The 15,869-nt window shown below is 51.0% G+C and overlaps 1 protein-coding gene across 1 annotated transcript; it reads right to left on the bottom strand.

Moving 5' to 3' along the window:
- Positions 1–11,018: 11,018 nt before the first annotated feature.
- LOC113250137 (interferon alpha-inducible protein 27-like protein 2) lies at positions 11,019–12,762 on the bottom strand. Its single transcript, XM_026491512.4, has 4 exons — positions 12,687–12,762; positions 12,517–12,546; positions 11,782–11,943; positions 11,019–11,237 (listed from the first exon to the last, which is right to left on the bottom strand). Exons 1-4 carry the CDS (start codon positions 12,688–12,690, stop codon positions 11,035–11,037), a joined length of 399 nt encoding a protein of 132 aa, XP_026347297.2. The 5' UTR covers positions 12,691–12,762; the 3' UTR covers positions 11,019–11,034.
- Between the last annotated feature and the right edge of the window lie 3,107 nt (positions 12,763–15,869).

The raw sequence follows: 15,869 nt of genomic DNA, 5'->3' as shown, positions 1-15,869 counted from the left end.
AGAGTTAGATTTTCTGGAAAACACATCCAAGCTCAGACCTCCGGGTCCATTACACAGAAAATCTGCTTCTGGGTAAGACAGGGAGGTGTGGGCAGAGGCTGCTCTTTCCCGTGGCTTCCAACCTCTCGTGGGTGGTGGGCTCAGTGCATGCAAGGGAAGGCCATGTGAACCCACTTCCAGAACTATCTTTTGTTTCTTATCAGGTCTGTTGGGAGAGAAGGGACTCTAGCCTGCTCCTCCCCCTTGGCCCTTGGACTCTCAGACGATGAGCCTTGTTCAAGCCTGGGTGGAAGCGAGCTAGGCAGGGGGAAAGGACAAGTGTCAGGAGGAACCAAATCGGAATCATTCCAAGCCCAGGCTTTGGAAGCAGCTGGACTTGGGGCGAACCCCTGCCCCTCTGTGCCAGAGGTGTTCCCTCATCTATAAAACGGGGATAGTAATCTCTTTGTTCTCATTGTCTTAAGTGAGGATGATGTGGGATCCTTGAGCCCAACAGATCTAGAAAGAATTCTTGAGACGTTTTACGGTGCAAAAAGGTGTTTTTATTATAGCACGGGGACAGGACCCGTAGGCAGAAAGAGCTGCAGTGGGATTGTGGGGAGTGACTGATGATTATATACTTTTTAATTAGTGGGAGTTAGGGATAGTGTAAGTCTTTAAGGAATTTGGAAGCAAGGCTTTCAGGACCTTGAGGGGCTAGCTGCTGTTAAGATAGCGTTACTTTTAGTCCTTAATAAAACGTAAACATTAAGGCATTAAGGCAGCCATGAATTCCTTGAGGAAGGTCATGCTATACACATTTCAGGTATCTATCAGTGAGCTACAAGCTGTAAGGAGGTTTAATTTAAGCTACGTTTCTCTTGCCTTTGTTCTCCTCATCAAGGGGGTGGCATGAGAACAGGAACCCAGGGCAGCTTGACAACAGCATATGCCTTAAAACATAATTGGTTCTTATTTCCTAATTCTGGTGCCTTTTAAACTGCTCTCTGGAAATTTAAGAAAGTCCTAGAAATAGCTAAGCAGTTGGCCCTGGGGTTTCTGGGAGGAAGAAAGCAGCCTGCTTGGAGAAATAAAGGCCACTCCCCACCCTCCCTTAACCCTTTCCAGGGCCCTTCCCGGACCTGCTGCCCTGACAAGCTCAGAGTGGAGCCCCTGGAGTTTTTCAAAGCTGTGGGCATGACACCCGTTCTTCTGGTGTCCCTCTCCCCCCCATCAAAGCTCCATCTTGTTCAAAAAGAAACAAGCCCCCGTTGGAGTCGTTTGCACCCCACCGCAGCACACCAAGACTTCATCACAATGTCAACCTCTCCCAGGAAGGTGACCTTTTGAAAGTCCACCTGACATGTCCTGCTCAGCACTAGTGAGGTCATCTGCCATCTGCGTGATACAAACCTTGTTTTCCCCCGATGTCCTGGCCTGAAACAACCCTTCCTTTTCTTTTGCTGACGATGCCTTAGCTCACCTTTTCCTTCTTAAGAAAGCCTTCATGTTGGCTCAGCTTCTCAGAGCATCTCTGTACTTGCTCGATGGGCTGCTGCCCTGCAACCAGGGGTCAGGGCGCAGGGCACAAGAGCCCCAGCCTCAGCCACTCACTGCTGACAAAATCCAAAGGCGAGAGAGAGCGCAAGAATGAAACAAGAAAGGGATTTATTTCAGTGAGGCCAACACGGGGAAGACAGCGGACTAGCGTCCCAAAGGCTGTCTCCAAAGTGCTGAAAACATTTCCAGGTTTATATAAGGAAAATGTGGGACAAAGTCAGTGAGTCCTGCAGATGGGCCGTGAAGGTCATTGCCTTGGGGGTCAATCGCAGGGGGTCTTTATTGCTGGGGGGGTGGTTTGGTTCCCACTGTGGGATGCTTTGCCCACCCAGGCTTCTGCCTGAGTTAAAAGATAAGCTGTAAGAGGAACCTAATCACTAGAAAGGAGAACTGAGGCCAAGATGGAGGTGGTGAAGTCCTTTCAGCCCGATACAGGCATGATTCACTGAATAAAGCCAATTAGATCTTCAAACTTAACTCGGGTTGAATTTTGTGAACAGCCCTCTCTGCAGATTGGACTCCGGGGGTGCTTGTCACTTGCTGCTCCGTGGAGTTCTTCCCAGTAGCCACCTTAGCCTCTTCCCTGACTTCTAAGATACCAGGATCCAAAGTAATGGCAGTGAGCCTGGCCAAAGCCACGGAGGTGCTGTGGGCAGGTGAGTGCTCTCAGAGGGGCTGGGGGGGCGGGGGCGAGGAGGTGGCTGCAGAGGGACAGAGTCCATTTCTAGCTTTACCTCCTTGGTTTTCACCTACGTGTCCTGTGTCCTGTCCAACCAGACTTTCATAGTTTGTCCTCTTGGGTCTCAGAAAAGAACATTGGTTTTAACAAAATTCTTCCGTTTGGGCCCGTTTTCTTCATTAGTTTGTGTGAGCTCTCCGTCCAGTCTTAGCTCTTTATTCTCGCTGTTTATCTTCCCTTTTGCCTTCGTTATATAATAAGAGTTCAACCGAGTACATTTTAAAGATCTACCTGGCTTTATTAGTAGTCAATTCATGATTTTGGCCAGCCTCCCAATTAGCGAGGAGAGGGGAGCTCCCAAGGGCTACAGAAAATTAAAGTTCTTAAAAGGTAGAGAGCAGAAAAAAAGAAATTATTAGCAGAGAAACCGTTGTTTTAGGCAAGGTCGCCCTCCTAGGGGAAATGGAAGGGGCCCCTCAGTAAATTTCCTAGTGCTCTCTGGGAAATCCCATGTGGACTGGTTAAGGGCTATATTCCTGGGGGACTGAAACTGCAGTCGGGTTAGGTATTAAGTCTCGGTTTACACTTGGAGCTTTAACCAAAGTGACGCCATTTTGGGCCTATGGTTTTCTTTTTAACACCCCCCCCCCGCAATAACTCCCCCCCTCACAGTCAGCCTTTCTGACATGCTTAATGTGTCTCTTCCTTCCTTCCTTCCTTCCTTCCTTCCTTCCTTCCTTCCTTCCTTCCTCCCTCCCTCCCTCCCTCCCTCCCTCCCTCCCTCTTTCTTTCCCTTTCTTTCTTTCTTTCTTTCTTTCTTTCTTTCTTTCTTTTTCTTCCTTCCTTCCTCCTTCCTTCCTTTCTTTCTTTCTTTCTTTCTTTCTTTCTTTCTTTCTTTCTTTCTTTCTTTTTCTTCCTTCCTTCCTCCTTCCTTCCTTCCTTTCTTTCTTTCTTTCTTTCTTTCTTTCTTTCTTTCTTTCTTTCTTTCTCTCAAGATTTTATTTATTTATTTGACAGAGACAGCCAGCGAGGGAGGGAACACAAGCAGGGGGAGTGGGAGAGGAAGAAGCAGGCTCCCAGCAGAGCAGGGAGCCCAAGCCCCAGGACTCTGGGATCACGCCCTGAGCCAAAGGCAGACTTTAGGACTGAGCCACCCAGTCGCCCCGTATCTGTGTTTCATATGCATTTTTGCAAAATGGGTGTCGGCTTTTTGTTTGCCTGTGTTTTAATTGACATACGGAATAGTATGCTGCTGACCTCATCGGTTTGCTTTCTCCACCCTTGAAAACTGTGTTTTTGAAATTGTCAGGGTCACTAGGTGAGTATCTAATACTTGTTCCAGTCGTTGCCAACACTGCCACTTACCTTTCGCTCTCCTGGCGTGGACAACCGGGACCCTCCCAACTTCCCCAGCACAAACAGCAGCGTTGTATGGAATGGGGAGGACGGGGCCTCTGACCCCTGCTGACCTCTGATCTCTGACCCTGCGCACTCACCCTCTCTTCTTCCTCAGGACTCACTCTGGCCCACAGCTGCCCTGAGCCAGGCCACGACTTCCCCGGGATCCCTGCTGGGGACACTGAAGGCCTCCAGCCTGCTGGGATCCCCTGTGGTGGTCTGGACTGTTTCCAAAGTCGGAGGTAACTGGCCCTGGGTAACAGACCCCCGCCCCCTTCTTGGGCTCCCACCCAGTACGTGGAAGTGTGACGGGGAAGTCAGGGCCTGTGCTCCGGGGCCTGTGCTCCAGCCAGCAGTCCTTTCTGTTTACCAGAAATACAAAGGACTCCTAGCTTATGATAAGCAATCCTTAAAATAATCAGGACAGCTTGATTTTACCCAGTGCTCTGCCATTCTAGGCACTATGCTTAGCATTTAACATGTATCAATTGCTTTAATTGCCATAACCCCAGAAGAAGGTAACCACCACTGTCCCCTATTTACAAATAAGGGAACATTGGCCAAGAGCCTTGGGCAGGGAGGTGGGGTTGCTTCCAAGCCTGGGACAGGAAGAACCAAATTGCAGAGAACCTGGTGTAGGGAGGAGGCCTCAGGGCAGGACAGGTTCTGAATAGCCTGGAAAGACCAGGCTACCCTGCCATGGATGACAACTGGGGGAGTCCTGCAGCAGGCTAGCGGGGGAACAGCACCCCTTTCCTGTGGGCCTTCTGTGCACATTGGCACCCAGAGAGGCCAAGCTGCTGGCCAGGCTGGCATCATCTTTTCTGCCAAAGGATAATGTCCAGCAGCAAATACCTTCTAACCGGGCTCTTGATTCTTGAGTCTCTGACTCCATCACTCTACCCAGGTTCTGTCCTGAGGGTTATGGAGAGACAAGGGTTTCCAACATGACACTGACCCAATCGCAGACCTACACCCCTGCACGCTCTGTCCTAGGTGCTGTCAGCAGCCTGACAAGATCCTGGTTTCCAACAAGAACCAAACTTAGGAGTGTAGTGCTATGGACGTTGGAAAAAGTTAAGCAACTCCTGCATGTCCGCCGGCGGTGTCTCGTTGGGTCACTGAAGCATGGTTGCTACCTAGCCATAGGAATACACCCCTTGGGGCATTAATCAATACTTGGTTCTTTTTCTTTCTTTTCTTTCCTTGATGCCTTGGAGAATCTGATAAAGGCAGTGAATCCTCTCCCCCCCAAATGCACACATTCCCAAAATAATGCCTCCAACTTCAAGGCCTTCATTACAACTTCTGAAGGCCCTCCTTGGAGCTGAAGGTAAATGCCCCTGCTTTCACTGGAGGTCCGGGTCTCCACAAGGGCACGTGGGTCTGCCCTGGATCTGGAAGATTGGACGGGTTGGCCTCAGTCCATGCCGAGGCCCAGCAGAACGCTCTGCAAGACCACCCACTGTTCTGGACTCTGTGCCCTGCCCTCCCTCGCCCCACTCCCAGTTCCCAGAGGGCCTGTTTCTCTGCCAACTTGCTTTTTCCCCTTTGGCCGTCAGGTTTGGTCTCTGGAGTAGGGTGCATTTCTAAGCACGGTGCCCAGGGAGCCTCACCCTCACATACTGTCCCGCCCTTGGGGTGTGGTGGGTCCTGTGGATACGCTGAGATACGGCTTCCATGATTATGTTCAGTTATATGACAGAGGGAGGTTATGCAGGTGTGTCTAAGTTCATCATATGAGCCCTTTGGAAGCAAAGAATGTTCTCTGCTCATCACAGAGGAGGAATCAGAGATTTGAAGCGGGAGGGGAATTTGAAGATTTCTTACCACGGGCTCCGAAGGAGAGCCCCGTCTGGCTGAACACTCGATTTTGGTCTTGTAAAACGCTAAGCAGACAACTCGGGGAAGCCTGCCTGGACTTCTGCCCTGCACTGTAACGTAATAAGTGGGTGTTCGTCTCAGCTGCTGACTCTGTGGTCATTTGCTATGCAGGACTAGAAAATGAATACAGGCTTGATACCCCTTCTCCCTTAAGCAGCCTGTGGGGCGCTCGCTTGGGGGCTGAATGAACATTCTCTGGCAGCCCCAGGATTCCTGAAATTCCTGGCTTCAGTTGGTCTCCGACTCTGGGTCCTGCCTCTGTGGGATTCCAGGGGCCCCTGTTTGCCCACAAGAGCCCCCAGTGCCGGGGAAGCCAGGCACACTCCCTGGCAGCTATGTTCTGGTGCACGGGGGCTGGCGTGCTGCTGGGAAGAGCCTAGGGAGGCACATTCTCACTATGGGGATCAAGGATGGCTTCCTGTCAAGTATGGCGTCTTCATCAACACACTAGAGGCTGCCAGTAGTTGCCCAATGTCTACTCCTTCCTTCTGGCTCACATGAAGAGAGCCCTGAGTTTTGGCTAGGTGCATGCTCCCCAGGGAAGGACTGCATTTCCAGTATATCTTGCAGCTAGGTGTGCTCATGGGACTGGATTCTGGCCGGTGAAAGATGAATAGAATGAAGGCTGCCATTCTCTGGGCATGCAATTAAAGGGAGCCGGTGGGCCCCCCTTTGCCCCGGTCTCCTTCCCATGAGTTCTCCTGCAGGCAGGGGAATGACCGTCTTGGACCTGCAGGTGAGAGCAGCACGTTAAGGAAGGCAGAACAATGGGGCACCTGGGTGGCTCAGTCGGTTAAGTGTCTGCCTTCGGCTCAGGTCATGATCCCAGAGTCCTGGGATTGAGTCCCATCGGGTTCCCTGCTCAGGAAGGCAGATCAAGACTGTGGGAGCCTGGGCCTCCAGAAGCAGAGCCACCCCTATGCCACCCTCCCACCCCTAGCCGACACTCATCTGACCAAGTAACAGAAAGAAACTTCTCTTGCTTAAGCCAAGAGGGTCTCTTTCACAGCAAGCTGACATATTCTAATGAACATGGTAGGAAATCTTCATGGCAAGCAATAGAGGAATCAGTCCAACAGAGGGTTGCAGAGGGTTACCTGTCCTTCTCCATACACCACTATAATAACAGTAGCGGAGTAAAGAAGCTTATCACCAAGTGGGCAAAGAGAAAGAGATGACAGGAGCACAACTTTGGGAGCCAGAAATCACATGCACACATGGTTCTGCTGAGCAATCCTAGGAAAGCTGAATCGTAAGTTGTCAGTGAAGAAGGGGAGAAAGAGGCAGCTCTCTCCTGGAGGGCGGCATTGGGGTGGACCAGCACAAGTTTGTGGGATGTCTGTTTAGGAATGAGGCAGATCCCCAGGGGTCCCCATGGCAGACAACTGCCACTTTATTTCTGGAAGGTTTGGGTCTCTGGAACAAGGGGCACCAGGGGCAGCTGAGAGCGGCAGCTTCATACTAGAAGTGAAGAGCCCTCTACAAATGTGGGGACCCTCAATCTTCATCGATAGGCGCCCAGAACGCTGGCAGCCGGGTTACAACAGCCAGAACAAAGGGAGGACGATTCTTCTCGGGAACCTTACCTACCCAAGAAAAGAAATGTTCCCATTCTGATACATGGGGGGAGGGGTGCTCATTGAAAGGTTCAGCCAGGGGTACCCAGGTGGCTCAGTCAGTTAAGCAGTTGACTCTCGATTTTGGCTCAGGTCATGATCTCAGGGTTGTGAGTTCAAGGCTTAAGATTTGCTCTCTGCCTTTCCTCCACCGCTAAGAAAAAAAAAAAAAAGTCTCAGCCAGATCATAGTATGGTCCCCAAGTTGGCAAGAGCCACTCCCCCAGCAGAGCCTGACATTAGATATCTATGAAGGCTCAGACACAAAAGGGAAATGATGTCTCTGGCCCTCTCCCTCCTTTCACCCCCAGCCCAGAGACACTCGCCTGAATGCAGCGTGGCCACTGGTTTCCCCACCTGAGAGCAGAGGGACCCAAAGGGGACCACAGTGACTGGTCTGAGAGTGTGGAAAACAGAACAGAGAGGGGTCCTGAGGTGAGGGGAGTGTAGCTGGCCCAGGTGAGATCCTCTGCTCTATGAATTCTGTCAGCACCCAGTCTGGGCAAGAGAAGAAGGGGAACATTGCCACCGTCCTCCTGAGATCCCACAGCAACTTCTAGACGCTGCTAAGCACCCTGAATACCCACAGAGCAATGTGAAAAGTGCTGGAACAGGAGGGTCAAAGGAAGCAACATTAAAAGCAGATCTGCTATGGTCAAGATATTGCCCATGCCTCATCCCGCACCATCTGCAGACCATTCCAAGAAAGGCAGTGCCGCTGTCCTGCTTCACAGCTGTTGTTACAAGAACCTGTTGGGAGACATCTGGGGGCTCAGTCAGTTACGTGTCTGCCTCTGGCTCAGGTCATGATCCCAGAGTCCTCAGAGGGGCGTCGGCTTCTCCCTCTCCCTATGCCCCTCCTCCCCACTCATGCACTCACTCGCTCGCTAGCTCTCTCTCTCTCAAATAAAGAAAGTCTTAAAAAGAAAAAAAGAACCTGTTAAGAAATGATCCAGGGGCGCCTGGGTGGCTCAGTCGCGAAGCATCTGCCTTTGGCTCGGGTCATGATCCCAGGGTCCTGGGATCCAGCCCTGCATTGGGCTCCCTCCTGGGCAGGAAGCCTGCTTCTCCCTCTCCCACTCCCCCTGCTTGTGTTCCCTCTCTCACTGTGTGTCTCTCTGTCAAATGAATACATAAAATCTTTTAAAAAAATTGATCCAAAGTCCCTAACTCCTCCTGCTGTTGACAATGGGCATCTTCGCCCTGGCTGAGAATGGCCGACTTTGTGGGTTATTTCCAGATTTGGAGTCTTAGACTGGCTCCTTGCCCACCGGCTCCCTCCCAGCTGACTTCTTTTTTTTTTTTAAGATTTTATTTATTTATTTGACAGAGATAGAGACAGCCAGCGAGAGAAGGAACACAAACAGGGGGAGTGGGAGAGGAAGAAGCAGGCTCATAGCGGAGGAGCCTGATGTGGGGCTCGATCCCATAACGCCGGGATCACGCCCTGAGCCGAAGGCAGACGCTTAACCGCTGTGCCACCCAGGCGCCCCTCCCAGCTGACTTCTTGAACGGCTAGCTTGTATTCAGGGAGATAAAATTCTTTTCACAACGAATCAATTGACGTAGGGGGTGAGGAGGTGGAAGGGTTCAACAGTTTTAGCCACCTTCCGGCCAGCCCCAGCCAGACTGTCTCGAGTGTCTTGGGTAACAGGGATTTTTCTAGAGGAAAAGGTCATTGAGAGGGAACATTATTCAAACAGAAATTGTGCCAGGCTTTTTCCTGACAATTGCAAAGACTTAGGGATGGTCCACTGGTTTGAGTGAGTTACGCTAGAGTCCTTAACCAGCCCTCAAAGCTGAGCTGTGTTCTCTGCTGGCATGCCCACAGGTCTGGACCCGGCTGGGGTCTGGACCAGGGGGCGGCCCTGTGAGACAGACCCTAGAGCCTCTTGTCTGAGCCTCATTCTGAGAGGGGAGAAGGATAAGGCCTGAACACAGCCGAGTTTCAGAAACAATCTAATATGGCGCTGCGTTGTCCTGGGCTCAGCCCTGTGGGCTCCTGAGTGGGGCTGAGGAGAGGGCGGGAAGTTTCTTGGGCTGAGGCTGCAATGTGACGACTAGAGTTCAAGGGGTTTGTTTGGTAGGTGACCCCAGGAGGCACCAACAGGGAACAAAGGATGAGGTGGGGAAAGATGCAGCCAAGAAGGGGTCCATTGAGGAGTGAGTTTTCCCGGTGGGCACCTGAGGCTTGATCCTCCAGAGATCTCTGGGAGTCTGGGGCAGGGCTGAGTCGTTCCACCTGAAGGGTGTTCATCCCCAGCTAAAATACATCATTGGCTGAGGTCTCTTCTGGGGGGTGGAGACCAACTTCCTGACACTTCTGGCCTGGCCTGTCGGCTAGGAGGGGGTCATGGGTGCTGGCAGTAGGGGCAGCAGGTGTTAGAGAGGCAGTGCCCGGGGTGGGGGATGGGCCAGACAAGGCTGCATTGGTCAGCTGCACAAGCCCACTGGCGACAAGGAAGTGAACAGTATTTATGTCAAGAAACAGGTTTGTACATGGGAGCTCAGTCTCACTGGGAGTTGAGCTGGGTTTGGATGTAAGGGTCGCTGTGGCTGCCACCAATGCTCCAACAGCTTCCACTAACTTTATCTTGTGCCTTCGGTGGAAGCTGGTTTCTCTGTATCTGCTCCACCCTTAGCTTTGGGCTTCCGTTTGATAGGGAGGAAAAAAGTGGGGCTGTAGCTCCCCTCCCTATCTCCTCTCCGCAGGGAAGTTTTCAGGGTTTCCACCTGTCGCAGTGGAGCACCCAGCAGGCCTGCCGCTGCAGCTCTTTGGGGTTCAGGAAAAGTAATTCATTTTCATTTTATATTTTATATTCAGCATTAAAATCACTTTTTGTGGGTTGTCTGGATTTTTCTTATTGCAGTTTGGGAGTGATGCTGCCCTCTCCAGCTTTCTGCATCCACAGGGGCCTACAAAATGCAGAGGGTGCCCCTAGAGGTCTCCAGACAATCTACTGAGGTATCAGCAGAAGTTTTAGAATTTCTTTTTATTTTATTTTATTTATGTGTTGACAGAGAGAGAGAGCCAGCCAGCAAGAGAGGGAACACAAGGAGGGGGAGTGGGAGAGGAAGAAGCAGGCTCCCAGCGGACCAGGAAGCCCAATGCGATGCTGGATCCCAGGACCCCGGGATCACACCCTGAGCCGAAGGCAAACTCTTAAGGACTGACCCACCCAGCCGCCCCAGAAGTTTCAGAATTTCTATTTATGTGATACCTCATCCTTAAAAACAAAAACAAAACAAAACAACAAACAAAAAACAACTCCAGAGAATGAGACCTTTCTGGCAGGAAGTAAGCCCTCACCTTGGACTTGAGTGGAGACAGGGGACACCAGGAGCACTTATGGCCAAGGCAGGAACTGGAGGACTTTTCCAGACACAGGGGAGCGACCATCCCCGATTCAGTCTCCTTGACCAGAAGTGCCCAGAGCTCCACTGGGACATTCAGGATACCATGTTGTCCTGGTGGTTTGCTGACCAGCCTCCGCACCCACTGGACTTGAGGTCAGGCAGGGAGAGGCCTGTGTCTGACTCATCTCGGGATGTCTAGTGTCCATGCTTAAGGAAGAGCGAAATGCTCCGGGGTCAGTGGCTCAATATGTATCCTGGCTACCCTTCTCTCCGGCCACCCAACGGGCACCTTTGTCAACCCTGTCACTGAATGAGGGGGTAAACTGAGGCCCACAGAAGGCCCAGGAATGGCCCTGGGTGTATACAGCCCATCGCTTGTAAGACTAGGACCAACCAAAGCCTCCTGCCCACTGGTCCTGTGCTCAGCCAGCCTGAGCCCCTCCTGACCCCCTCCACGAGGCAGGCTGGGAGGATGGGGGATTTGGAAAACTCCAGTCCCGCCCAGCGACGTCCAACAGGGCTGCAAGGAGCAAAGACAAGGAGGAGTGTCTGCACATGGTCTTTATTTCTCCTGCTTCTCTGACCCGACTGAGCTTTTCGGAGGTTCAATTTGGGATTCATTTTCTCCTGTCTCTTTCTTTTCGGCCGTGGGTTCTGCCGGGGGAGAGGAAGAAGGTGCCTTTTTTGAACCTCCAAGAAAGGCTCCAAGAGCTGACCCAACAGAGGCCAGGAGGACGTTGGATGACGTGGAGAGTCCAGCTGCCCCTGAGGAAGAGACAGACAGAGGGTGAGCATGGGAACATGCCGTGGTCAGTGGCCCCGACCCCCCTGGAGGTCTGACCCCAGGGTTCTGGATCCCCCCCTCTTTAGGTTCTGAAACCCCCCAGGGCTCCACTTTGGGCAGAGGACGCTGGAGGTGGCTGACAAGTGAGGAAGAGAGAGACAGAGGAAAGTCAGCCACAGACCCTGAGAGTGACAGGTCTCCTCACTTTACCCAGGAGGCCACTGAGGCCCAGAGGGGAAGGGACCCTCCTAGGCCACTCAGGTGTCAGATCTGGGTAGGGCTGTACCCAGAGCCCTGGGCTCCTTCCCTTCTTCTCCCTCCCAGAGCTCCCCTAGCCATCCACTCCTACCAAACCTCACTCAGAAGGAGCCAGAAAGAGGACAGTCAGGGAGAGTCAAAGGACCAGGAAAACTGAGGACCGCGTTACTGGAGGGAGGGGACATGCAGTCCCTCAGGCTTAGTCTCTGGGCTGAGCTCTGCTCCCCTCTCCTTCTCGCTCCTCCCCCCACCTGTCCCCCAACAGACCCACGGACTGCAGCACTGCCACCAGGCTGCCCGCGGCGACTCCACCCCCGTTGGCGACGGCGGCAGCGGACATCATCTTGGCCGCTAGCGAGGAGGCGGCGATTCCGGCCCCCGTGAAGCCCGCAGCGCCCAGCAGGACAGGCACGGCCGCCACCGCCACGACTGCGGGAAAGAGGCGCTGGGTCGGGGCGTGGGCCCAGGGGAGGGGACCCCTCCGGAACCCCCTGGCAGTTTGAGGGGCCTGCCTGCGCTGAGCATCCGGGAGACCGCTAGGAGGGGGGCCCAAGGCAAAGAGCAAGGTGGGGGGTGTGGAGCCAGTTGGGGGCGAAGGCGTCACAGGAGGCCCAGGCAGGATGCCCCGTTTGGGTCTCTAACTTGCTGTGCAGCGCTGGGGAAGTCTCTGCCCCTCACTGGGCCTCGTGTGTGTGTGTGTGTGTGTGTGTGTGTGTGTGTGTGTACATTGGGGGTGAGATACCCCATTGCCGTTTCCAGCTGTCACTCCCCTCCCCCCGCCCCGTCAAAGGAAATCTCTATATTAGACACGTTAGAAGGACTAGGGGAGCAGCCAGGTCCTGGGGCAGGTGTCCTCTTAACCGGGGCTACTGTGAGCGGGGCTCTCCGCCCCGAAGATTCACCCGGGCAGCCCCGGGAGACGGGGGGGGCGCCCTCCCAGCCCGTGCAGCGCCACATCTCCCAAGTCCCCTCCTGGCGACAGAGAGGATCCGGGCAACTCACCGCCTCCCACGACAGCACCCGCCGCCCGTTCTTGGGAGCGTAAAAGGGGAGAGAAACAGAGAATGAGTTAGCTAGTAGTAGGTGGAGGGAGCGAGGGAAAGAAGCGACCCCTGTGGCCCGCTCTGGGTTGGGGACGGGGAGGCCAGCCCCCCCAGCTCTGCCAGACTCACGCATCACGGACAGGTCTTGCTCCTCCTGGCACAGCTCGGGAAATTGCCCCGCTGCACCGGCTGTTATTTCCTGGGAGAACCAATGGGGACACCGCGCACCCCTCGCTGGGCGGGCCCTTCCCTGCCTGTCAGCCCAACCCAAACCTGGGGCCGCTCCGCCCACCCGCCCGCTTCTGGCCTTCCGCCCGCTTCTCGGTTTCTCCGCGGGTCTGTCCCTCCGCTCCCGACCCCACCCCTCTGCTGGCTGTCCTGCCCAGTTTCCCTCTTGCTTGCTGGCTCCAACCACGATCAAAGAGAAAGGTGCCCGAAAGCATCTGAAAAACAGAAAAATTGTTTCCAGCAAAAAACCAATATGTGAAGAAAAAACCAATACAGATGACCGCTGAACGACATGGGTTTGAACTCCGTGGGTCCACTTACATGCGGATTTTTATTTTATTTTTTTTAAAGATTTTATTTATTTATTTATTTGACAGAGATAGAGACAGCCAGCGAGAGAGGGAACACAAGCAGGGGGAGTGGGAGAGGAAGAAGCAGGCTCCCAGTGGAGCAGGGAGCCTGGAGCCCCAGGACTCTGGGATCAGGCCCTGAACCAAAGGCAGATGCTTAAGGACTGAGCCACCCAGGCGCCCCCACTTACATGCGGATTTTTAAAAATTAATACAGCACTGTAAATATATTTTCTCTTCTTATGATTTTTTTAACAGCACTTTCTGTATGTGTCAATTGTCTGTTTATGTGATTGGTAAGGCTTCCTTCCTGTCAACAGGAGGCTAGTTTTGGGGGAGTCAAAAGTTGGATGCAGATTTTCCACTGTGCAGGGGTTGGTACCCCTAACACCACCCCCTCTGTCCCCCACTCCCATGTTCAAGGATCAACCACATTTCATTTCATTTCCAGAGGGAGATATTGATACATTTTGGTGCATTTCCTTCCGGTCTACCTCACCAAGGCCAACCCATTTCTGTCACTCTGTGAAGGTGTAACCGCTTACCAAGGTCCAGTCACATGGTGCATACTACCCTGCAAATTCCTCATTTAGCTGCTCTTTTTAATTTTCCCAGTCTGCTTAATATTCTCCAACAGGCTTTTCTTTAAAGTCATGTTTATTGAGATACAATGTACACATGGCAATAAAACACAACCTTTCAGTGTACCCACCTGTCAGTTTGGACAAATATTACAGTCGTGGGACCACCAGCTCAGACATGGGACATTTTCAGCACCATCCCCCCAGCCCCAGATTCTCTCAGGCTCCTTTGTAGTCAGTCTTCCCAAACCTCAGCCCCTGGCACCCACTCATCTGGTTTCCGTCCCCACACATATGTCTTTTCCAGAACCTGAGTGTGTTTTGTACTTGTCATCAAATGGCTGTCCTGTGACTGTATTGTAGTTCAGTGAATCAGCTCCCCTTTCAAGGGCTTAAACTCTTTCTAATTTTTGTTCTTGTAAGTTATCCTGGCTTGAAGGGCTTAGGTCACCACACACAAATATTTTCTGATAATCTGTTCCTAGAGGTGGAATTGTTGGGTCAGAAACTATGCATTTCTTATGGCGTTCATATTTATTGTTAGGGTGCTTTCCAAAAATATTGCGTCAGTCTATACAGCCCTCAAAAGTATGTGAGATCTATTTTTTCTACTCACCAATGGTGAGATTTGTCATAAAAAAAAGAAAAAATCTTTGCTGATGAAAGGTGAAAAATGGTAACATTTGATTTTATATATTTTTATATATATTTTTACCACTAATGAGGTGTGAAAATAGAAGGAAACCTCACTAAAATTGAGTTGCTGGGAGGCCAGAGGGGGCGCTCTCACGCCCTACGACGCCGCATCCGTTGCAAACCCCCAAAGACACCTGCTTTTCCAAGTGGACACTGCTTTGGCTACTACTTACCGCTCTTGGAGAAGGGAGGTTTTTCCCCTCCTCTGGCAATAGCCCAGCCAATGAGAGACTGTCACAACTCAGCCAATGAAAAGCCACTGTACTTTGAACTCCCAGTTTACTCCAATGGACTTTTTGTTTCTGTAACAGTCCTCCCAATTTCCCCATTCTGTAAAAGAGCTTACTTCTCCTTTCTTCTCCAGGTTTGCCTATGCTTTCCGCAAGATTTTGTGTTGGAGGTTGTAATTCTCCGCTATTCCTGAATAAACCAATTTTTGCTGTTAAAATATCTGGCAGTTTGTTTTTAACGTTAACAGAGACTAATTATTTTGGGGTTTATTAAGCTTATGCAATCCTTATGTTGTGATTACCCACGGTCTTGGCTTTTTTTCCCATTGAAGTGTTATTTATTTTTTCCTTACAGATGTATAGAAATTATATATTAACTCTCTTAACCCATTCTCACCGTCGTTGCAGAATTTTGTTTCCAGTTCATCACATTTTTTTTTTTGGCTTTTTTTAACATAGAAAACTTTTTAATACTTGTATAAATTTGCCAGTATTTTACTCTATTATTTTTATCTTTGTGTGTAAAAAGGTTGTTCCCGTCACCTATTAGGTACATCATCACCTGCATTTTCTTTAGGTTTTACTGGTGTTTCACGTTTTAAAGTTAACTTTTTGGTGGCGCCTGGGTGGCTCACCCAGTTAAGGCGACTGACTCTTGGTTTCAGCTCAGGTTGTGATCTCAAGAGTCATGAGACCAAGCCCGACATCAGACTCTGCTTATAGCGGAGTCCGCTTGGGACTCTCTCTCCCTCTACCCTCCCCCCTGCTCGCTCTCTCTCTCTCAAATAAATAAATCTTTAAAGAAATAGAATTAACTTTTTAGTGCATGTAGAATTCAGTTTGGTACATACAGGGTGCTTTGCATACCTATACATGACTAGTTATTCCAGCATCATGTATTAACTCACCTTTCCTTTCCTCTTTGATTTGAAATTCCACCTTTATATTCAAAATACACATACTGGCATATGTACCAGTATAAGTGTTTTGGAATTTCTCTTCTTGTCTAATGAACTATCTCCTTTGGCAACACGCTCGCCCTTTCAATGTTTAGACATTTATGTTTATGTAATATCTGCTCGTTTTGATTTCGGTTTTAAAAAATATTTTGGCTCTTCTTATTAATTCTTCAGATGAACCTAACAAATACATATTTTTTTAATTTGCAAAAAAAAAATCTTTCCTATTGATTGAAATTGAGCTAAGTTTTTAAATAAATATTCAAGG

The sequence above is a fragment of the Ursus arctos genome, unplaced genomic scaffold, assembly GCF_023065955.2.
Source record: "Ursus arctos isolate Adak ecotype North America unplaced genomic scaffold, UrsArc2.0 scaffold_25, whole genome shotgun sequence".
Classification (NCBI taxonomy): Eukaryota; Metazoa; Chordata; class Mammalia; order Carnivora; family Ursidae; genus Ursus; species Ursus arctos.
Note: the sequence above shows the minus strand (reverse complement) of the source record. Positions and strands in the feature narration are given on the sequence as shown.

Excerpts from the sequence above, each read along its gene's own strand:
- LOC113250137 (XM_026491512.4), bottom strand. Across the intron at positions 11,944-12,516 it reads GGGTGCTGTCGTGGGAGGCG|TCGTGGCGGTGGCGGCCGTG; the intron begins GTGAGTTGCCCG and ends TCTTTCCCGCAG. Across the intron at positions 11,238-11,781 it reads GGCAGTGCTGCAGTCCGTGG|GGGCAGCTGGACTCTCCACG; the intron begins GTCTGTTGGGGG and ends TCTCTTCCTCAG.